Source organism: Zea mays, chromosome 2 (genome assembly GCF_902167145.1).
Source record: "Zea mays cultivar B73 chromosome 2, Zm-B73-REFERENCE-NAM-5.0, whole genome shotgun sequence".
Classification (NCBI taxonomy): Eukaryota; Viridiplantae; Streptophyta; class Magnoliopsida; order Poales; family Poaceae; genus Zea; species Zea mays.
The window spans coordinates 53036734-53045067 of record NC_050097.1 but is presented as its reverse complement, the minus strand read 5'-3'; the positions used below and the strand labels follow the sequence as shown (position 1 = coordinate 53045067).

General features: G+C 42.4%; 2 protein-coding genes across 5 annotated transcripts; one reads left to right on the top strand and one right to left on the bottom strand.

Annotated features, from left to right (window-relative positions):
* Positions 1-317: 317 nt before the first annotated feature.
* Positions 318-4437, top strand: LOC103646446 (uncharacterized). 4 transcript variants are annotated; one of them, XM_035965275.1, is made up of 6 exons: positions 443-535; positions 653-2048; positions 2220-2769; positions 3420-3603; positions 3726-3774; positions 4036-4435. In XM_035965275.1, exons 2-6 carry the CDS (start codon positions 701-703, stop codon positions 4086-4088), a joined length of 2184 nt encoding a protein of 727 aa, XP_035821168.1. In that variant the 5' UTR covers positions 443-535; positions 653-700; the 3' UTR covers positions 4089-4435. The 4 variants fall into 4 exon arrangements, with proteins under 4 accessions (XP_035821167.1, XP_008669402.1, XP_008669403.1 ...); XM_035965274.1 differs by having other exon boundaries at positions 318-2048; XM_008671181.3 differs by having other exon boundaries at positions 347-535; positions 653-2769.
* Positions 4438-5204: 767 nt separating this feature from the next.
* Positions 5205-7662, bottom strand: LOC103648642 (protein GrpE). Its single transcript, XM_035965273.1, has 3 exons — positions 7355-7662; positions 6027-6488; positions 5205-5647 (listed from the first exon to the last, which is right to left on the bottom strand). Exons 1-3 carry the CDS (start codon positions 7562-7564, stop codon positions 5492-5494), a joined length of 828 nt encoding a protein of 275 aa, XP_035821166.1. The 5' UTR covers positions 7565-7662; the 3' UTR covers positions 5205-5491.
* Positions 7663-8334: the final 672 nt, after the last annotated feature.

The following is an 8334-nucleotide window of genomic DNA, read 5'->3' as shown; positions in this document are numbered from 1 at the left end:
TTTTTTAACCAAATAGATATAAAAATATTAATATCTATGATATATAATAAACATTACTCACTTCGTTATAAAATATAATTTATTTTAGATTAAAAATATATTTATTAATTATTCTACAAATGTAGTTGGTATATATGTCTATATTTATTATCGTAAAAATAAATATAGACCGAAAAAGACTAAAAACTATATTTTAAAACAGATGGATACTAGATTAATTATGTAATGTGTTTTTATAATAAATTTAACCAAAGATTGGAACGTACATAGTAATATCTTCTACGAACTTAGTTAAATTTAGATTCCTTAACTTGAAACGAGGTTTACATTATTAAATAGATGGAGAAAATATCGAACTGTTCATACATATCACTCTCAAACAAACTTCCTTTTATTTTCTGTCAAATAAAAACAAAGCTTATATAATTCAGGCACACCAACCCGACTCCGTTTGACGCGGCTCCGATGGTCACAACCGGCGCCCTCGTCGCCGGCGCCGCAGTCAACACCTGAGACCTCGTCCTGCCTGCCTGGGGTTCGATTCGCACGCCCTCTGTTTATTTTTATCCATTCCTCATCTCCGATTTTGTTTGCTTTATTTGCTCTCGCCGCATCTGATTCCACCACCGCGGGAATGGATTGGGCGCGGCAGAAGGGCGTGAGCTTGCCGCTGCCGCGATCCGAGTACGAGCCCCCGCGGATGCATTATCAGCATGCCGGTAGCCGCAGCCGCATGCCGCCGTTCGCACGCGGCGGCGGCGCCTACAGCCGCGGACAGAAACAGTTCTACCCGCCGCCACCTCCTCCCCTCCCGGCGGCCGCGCTGCCTCTGCTGCCGCAGAACAAGCATGAGGTGCTCATGGAAGCCGGCCGCCTCGCTGCCGAGTACCTGGTGGCGAAGGGCGTGCTCCCTCCTGGCTCCTTGCAGCAGCGCGGCAGCACAGTCGTCGCTGGTGGGTGGGGCCAGCTACCGCCTCCACCTCCACCGCCGCTTTCGGTGACACAGGAAGCCCCAGCATACCATATCGCCAGGAATAGCCGGCGGCAGATCGATGATGAGCGTGGTATTCGTAACGCCCGCTCACGGCGGAACCGTGGTGGCGACTACAGTAGCAGCAACGGTAGTAACTATAATGGAAGGGGGAAAAGGAAATTTGGGGCTGACAATAAGTATTCAGATTGGACAAAGGATAGGGGGAGGAACAGGCGGTATTCTGATATCCGGAGTTATGATGATGAGGATGATGATGGGGCTCCTCCTGGGTTCAAAAGGGAGCGCCAAAGCGGTGGTGGGATTGACGAGGTTGGTAGTAGCATGTCGGGGGTAGCTTGGGAGGGGCCATCATCGAAGGTGGAGGCGATGGGGGAGTCGGAGCTGGAGGATACTGGGTCAAAGGCTAGTTCTAACAGCAATATCCAGCAGAAAGCTAGTGCTTTGCAAGAGGTGGAGGATGAAAATGAGGCAAACAAAATGCAGGAGAACAGTGTGGTGTCTAATTCAGACGTAGCTGAGCAAGCATTGAATGGTGAGGATAATAGCAACAATGATTCTTCTGCTGGTGTTGAAGAGGCAGGGACAAAACATTTGCCAGTATCCTCAGGTGAAAAGGTCTCAGATGGGAGGCTTGAACATAGCGGTGTTCTGAATGACAAGGTTGAAGATGACAGTACTTTGCATGAGAAGTCTGAAGATGACACAATGTCGGAAGAGGTCTCTGTTATGGAGAGCAATTTGCCTAATGACGCTAGAAATTTGCTAAACTATTGTAGTTTTGCAAGAGTTCCAACAAGACCACGAACAGTGCTTGCAAACAGGAATGTTGGACCAGGTCAAAGAGAAATTACTGTGTCTGAACAGCTCAATTTGGTTACTTCTGAAGAAATATCCAATATGGCAATGGATGGAGAAGCTAACACTAATTCCATAACTAGCATCGAGGAAGGCAGTAAAGTTGAGCTGGTTGGCCAAGACCAAGAACATGCTGAACAAAGCGCTATCTGCAATCAAGTGGCAGAATCAGTGGCATTCCATGAAAAGGAAACTCGAGGTGAAACTGAAGAAAAGGAAGAACAGAAGAACATCCCTCAACATTATGAAGTTGAGGATAATAAGGAGACAAACGAACTGTGTCCTACATTTGCTTCTTCTCAGAATAACCAAAGCGCTATCTGCAATCAAGTGGCAGAATCAGTGGCATCCCATGAAAAGGAAACACAAGGTGAAACTGAAGAAATGGAAGAACAGAAGAACATCCCTCAACATTATGAAGTTGAGGATAATAATGAGACAAATGAACTGTCTCCTACATTTGCTTCTCAGAATAACTTCAATTTGCAAGTTGAGAAAGGAATACAAATCTACAATTTAGATACACCGCCACAAGATGAATTGTTGATCGATCCACCCGATAAAGGGAAAACAGTTGATTCGGAGTTATTACCTAACATCAAAGCAGAAGATGCTGTTACAGTGGAAGAGGAAAAGATTGGCCAGTCTAGCTCATTTAAAATACGTGATCTCAACCTGGTTGGTAGTCCAGAGGTTGTTGACATGCGAGGTGACCCTCGTTTAGGCCAAAGCTCTACTGCTGGATGTCCAGTAGACCTACAAGATAATCAACAAGTTGAGTTTGAAACAGCTCTTGGTAACAACCCGAATAATACTGACACATGTGCCCCCTTTCTGTTGGGAAATAAGTCAGTTCAAGTTATTGATATCGAAGATGACATACCAATTGAAGCCGGTGCTTGTGACACGTCAAAATCAAAGTGAGCTATTCTTCTCTGCTGTTTCATCCTGGTGAAAGAATACATAATATTTTGTTTTCATTTCCAATATTATGGGTTGATAAAGTACGGGGAATCAGAGCCCTATGACTAAGAAATTTGATTTGGACTGGTTACCTTTAGCTTTAGGTGACCATCTTTTTATAGAAAATTATGAGTGATAGCTACAAGTTATTTCTAAAAAATGTGCTGTTGGCAAACAAGGTTGGCAGCTATGCATTTTTCACATTTATTTTCATTCAAGAAAAACATGACACCCGTTCATAGCTACTGAAACATGAATTGATTAGGGGATTTGGGCTGTAGTGGCAATCAAATTTTATCCTTAAGAACATTGATCAGACTTGTTACAGATTTCTGTCTAGCTTGTATTTTGATTATGGAAACTATGTCATAGCAGTGTTGAGGTTGGATTGGTGTCTTTGAATCAAATTATTATTGGTCTATGCCACAGTTCTTTCTGCATGGTGCACTGGTTATATCGAGCAGCCATCTCTGGCCATGTTAGTCTATGCATTAGTTAACTGTTTTTATTATGTATACTGAACATGCTTTTTACTCCCCGTGGTATCTGGCCACATATGTTTATTCTGATTCATTTCTGTATACTAATACAATCTGCTGTCAATCAGAGGTGAGATGGTATATTCTAGCATGGAGAGCATGATGAACCCGCCTCCGGTGAACACCGATGCTCTACATGGTATCCAAGATGGGTATAGTCTTGCAATTTCAGATTACCTTGGTGCTGATATGTCATGCTACCAATCAATACAAGCAGAACTTCAAGATGGGATGGACCTAAACGGTTCAGAGGTGAGATTTCCTGCTATTTTTAGCCATCAAGTATATGGTAAAGATTTCAGAATCATATATTACCTCATTTCTGTAATCTGTAATGGAGTACTTACATCATTTTTCGGTTATTGTTCCTGCAGGGCATTACTGTGATGGATGATCCAATATACAGTTCTCTTAGTGACATAGGTAACTTTTCTGCTTCTTCACATTGCCTTTCTACAATTATTTGGTTTTATTATATTGTCGTTTCTTGGTAACTGTGTGGCCTTGCTTGCATTCTTTCGTTTCCTCTTTTTACTCTGAATGTGTAGAAAATTTTAAACGGACACATAAGATATGCGATTTAATCCCTTAATTTTCTTAAAGAGAAAAGGGGGGATGCATCATGTCCTAAGATCCTTGGTCCTTGTGCATTATTTGTTAAATGTTTTTCTTTTATGGTTTCAGGTTTTATGGAGGTTTGGGACCAGCAACCTCAAGACTATGAAAAGTTCTTCTGAGGCACCAACTCGTGTTGCTGAAACTGTTCTGGAGTTCGACTGATAAATACCAGTTATACTTGCATAGGCAGAAATAAAGCAGTAGATCGTGCCTAACAAATAGAATCCCGTGTACTCGTGCGACAGCAGCACCTCATGCACTTGTATGTTCCAGGCCATACATATGTGTTCAGACATATGTATTCAGACTCCCTGCCTTGCCCGACAGTGGTGTAAAAAGTAGTCGTATAGCTGTCATGTAATTCAAGGGAATTGACCTAAGCACGATAGAGCATTCATCCGAAACAATTCTTCATTTGTAATAAACAGCTCTATATTCCAAATTAAAAGTGTTTATTTGTTATATCTATGTTCTTGTTGTGCTGTAAGCTGTGTGATTTGTGTCTTGTAAACCTGTTTGGATAGGATTATAGGAATCAATGCAAATCCCTTCGAATAGGTGTAGTTCTTTCTAACAAACTTCCTTTTTAAATCAAGAGGTGAATGTGTGAAAAAGGTCTCAATGGCAAGAAGTCAGATGTAATTCATGAAAAACACTCCCCAATCCAAGGGGTATGAGTTTCTAAACTAGCCCTTAGAGGAGGTTCTACATATCAGTGTCTCTCGTCCTTTTTTGACAGGTACAACACAATTAGAGAGAGAGAAAAAAAAATGAAAACGCGGCACGACCGAGGAGGTGTGGGCGAGCAGCCGGCTGAGGAGACGCAGGCACGAGCGTGACCTAGAAACGTGGCCACAAAGAGAGGCGCCGGAGGAGAAAATGGTAGGAAGACGCGTACAGGAACGAAGAAGAAAGGAAAAAAAAACAAAGAGAGGCGCCGACGGAGGAGAAAATGATAGGAAGACGCGTATAGGAACGAAGAAGGAAAAAAAACAAACCGTTTGGTTTTATGTAACCAGTAGCAGTGGTAGACGATTTTCACTTACTCTACCAAAGTTGAGTTGATAAAACACCCTTAAAAAGCTCTACCAAAATGACAAATCTAACCTTTGATTTCACTAATTTGAAGAATCTAGATTTCATAAATATAGACCGTTTGACTAACTTTTAATTAAAAAAGGCTATTTTTGATGAATCTAGAGCTGTCTTTAAGAGATCCTAAGTGAGCAAGGAAGTCAATATAAATCCGGTATGGATGTCCAATGAAGTGAGCAAGGAACTCAATATAAATCCGGTATGAATGTCCAATGTTTCATTCTCTCTCTTCTGGTGGACAAAATTCTAGCAGATTACAAGCAACAGCAAAACTTCAAGCTGGTGCTCCCTGTCAACACCATACATAGCTGATCCCGTCTCATTTGAGATCAAACACATTCGGCATGTTATGAACAGAAAAATGTGTGTCTATCAGTTCCTGTTGGTCGTTTGATCAGATTCACAAAGCAGCATCTTTGTCCCCCGCCTATGAGCTTGCACTTTGTTTGCCAGAGCCAGTAGAGACCTTCACAGTAGCAGGCCTTAGCAGCCTCTCCTTCAAATGGAACCCTCTGCGGACTTCATGCATGACAATCCCTGCCTTGAATTGCATGGATGCTTCTCGTGAGATGGCCTCATGGACCTGCATAAAAAAAACAAAAGAATGAGACCCATAGTGCTGCATATATGATGAACATAAATGTAACGCTATTTGATTCTCATGCATATCTCCATACTATCTAGCTGTAAGCACTGAAAGTAGGTTATTAGTTTTTTTCTCCCAAATACCCATATTATTTAGACCGAAAGACATGTACTGCAACATAGATGCAGGAAACTGTGTGAAAGCTAAGATCAATCTCTTGAGTATGAACCAGGCCATAAAAACAACTCATTAACACTGGAACAGAATTCTTTTTACACGTTCAAAAGGATCCAATATGTTGTTTGCATACAACATTTTAGGGAGAGAGACAGACCATGAGAATGGAACAGGCGGCGGGAGGGTAAATATTACTTACCGAAGGATCAAATGGCTTGCCAACTGTTTCCACAACTCCCACACCCAAATATCTTAGTGTTTCAACTAACTGCTTGTATATGCCTTGATAGCTTGCGCTGATCTTTTGCTCCTTCTCAGTCTCTGGGGTGTTCTCTAGATTCGTTTTCTCAAAACTATCAACTAGAGGTAACAGACTCTGAACAACTTCCACCCGTATATTTGATGTTAACTTTGCACGGTCCTTTTCAGTCTGTTTCCGGAAATTCTCCAGGTCGGCATTTAAGCGAATAAACTTTTCCTTCCCAGAAGTTATTTCGGTTGTAATACTTTCAAATTGGGAAGCTATCGTACTCTTCTCTTTTTCCACAGCAGTGATTGCCTTCTCAACTACACCAAGAACCTCCTCATTTCCTTCTAGAAAAGCTGTCCTGTATAGCTGAATTAGGTCCTTCATGGGAGGAAAATCTTCCCCGTTGACAACCTGCAGCAAAAAAACTCATTTTGGTGAAACTTGATGAAGCACATGTGGTCAAAATGAAATGGATGAGAAGGTCCAACAGAGAACATGGGCATTCTCCAATGGTTTGTTTCTCTTCCCATTGCATTGCTAATATATAAATAAATATTTCAATTACTTCTCATTGCTCACAAGTTGCAATAGCAGCTCGACATGCAACTTTACGACTGCGCCATAAAACGTGGCCTCCTATTTTCTCACACTATTCTTCAAACTATCCGATTTAGCTCAGAAAAAAAGAAGGCATTTCCCGTCTCCTCCAACCACCCAAGTGACTAAGTGAGTAGTCATAGTAATAGCAAAATAGTCTAATTTTAGTTCTTCTGTATTTGGTGTTGAAGTGTATAAGTGGATTGCCTAACTTCTCCCAACAGCTTAAGATTTTGAGTTGAATTGGTTGGTGCGTCCACTCTAACATTTGGCAAGCCCCAACTAGTGTAGACTAACTGCAGTTGTAGACTTGTAGTCCAGGGTATATTAAGAGCGCACAAAAGATGGGTATTTATTGCAAAAATTAGCAATGGCGCCTTAACACACAAAGTTCATGTATGCATCAGTCATTCTTTGTAAAACTTCAGTGGCAGCAGTCATGGAACAAACTATTGAACAAAAAGACACCTAATAGCACAGATACATACGAGAATCTTGAACTACCACAAAGAAATCTTCAAACTTCTCCAAGAACAGCGTTTCCCTACTGTCCGCTCATCAAGCTTGCAAGTTGACCCAAAGGGCGAAATTCTCCGCAAGCTAATCGCACTTCGATGCCTTTCACCCAACCCATGTTGCCACTTACCACTAACCGCAAAAGTAAGTCTGAAATACCTCACCTTCGGGTCAACGCCGGAGCCGGCGGCCACGCGCAGCGGCCGCAGCTCGGCATTGGGGCGCCGGAGGGAGACGAAAGCGGGAGTCGGCCTGCTGGGCCGCCAGCAAGCAGACAGCACGGCAGCCCGAGTTAGGTTCTGGGGTCGGCAGCCGGCGGAGCTAGGGTTTACTGCCGCGGATGCGGCGGGTCCAGCGCAGAAGGTTGCCGCCATGCTGCCCTATCTATCGCCCTCCACTCCACTGTCCGGAAAATACCAAAAAAGAAAAAAAAATGAATAAAGAGGAAAGGGGTAATGCCGTGCGGCATTGACGCCTCTGGAAGTCTGCATGCCAGCCGTTTGCGGGCGGGCCATGCCGGCCGTTGGATCACGGGGCGGGATCCGATTCATCATTCCACAGATAATAGACGCCAGACGGGCACGGGCGGGCCGCGGGCGGGAGTCGCGGGACGTCAAGCCGTCAAGGCAACGTCGAGCTTTTGGAACGCCGGCATTCGCATGTCTCGGCTTCGTAAAGTAAGACATGTTTAATCTTAAGAGATAAACTTTAGCATTTTTTTAACTATTTTTAGTCATTTAGTGATCTAAACATGAGAGTCAATAATGATGTGATAAAATTTAGCACATATTATATATCTCATAAGCTGCTCAAGAGGTGCTAAAAAGAGCTAAACGTGGACTAGAGAACACTATTTTCCATTCATACCCTCTAACTTCATTCTCTCTCCGCATTAGAGGTATGAGTGTCTTTTTATTCTAATATGCTAAACTTTATTAGAGTAGTACAAACACCCTAAAAAGTAAACTTTATTACTTCAATTTATATGGCTAAACAGAAGGTAAAGTTTATCCTAGAGGTTGAAACGGGGTATAAGTACTCACAACGAAGCATATGGAATTCTGTTATTATAATAGGCTGCTCTTTGTATTTCTATTATCCTTATGTTTTTATCCATGTTGGACAGTTATCTACCGCTGAACGG

Coding starts and splice junctions, on each gene's coding strand:
- LOC103648642 (XM_035965273.1), bottom strand. CDS start 7,564: ATGGCGGCAACCTTCTGCGCTGGACCCGCCGCATCCGCGGCAGTAAAC. Junction 6,489..7,354: donor GCTCCGGCGTTGACCCGAAG/GTGAGGTATTTC, acceptor TTTTTGCTGCAG/GTTGTCAACGGGGAAGATTT. Junction 5,648..6,026: donor GCAAGCCATTTGATCCTTCG/GTAAGTAATATT, acceptor TTTTTTATGCAG/GTCCATGAGGCCATCTCACG.
- LOC103646446 (XM_008671180.4), top strand. CDS start 635: ATGGATTGGGCGCGGCAGAAGGGCGTGAGCTTGCCGCTGCCGCGATCC. Junction 2,770..3,419: donor TGTGACACGTCAAAATCAAA/GTGAGCTATTCT, acceptor GCTGTCAATCAG/AGGTGAGATGGTATATTCTA. Junction 3,775..4,035: donor CAGTTCTCTTAGTGACATAG/GTAACTTTTCTG, acceptor TTATGGTTTCAG/GTTTTATGGAGGTTTGGGAC.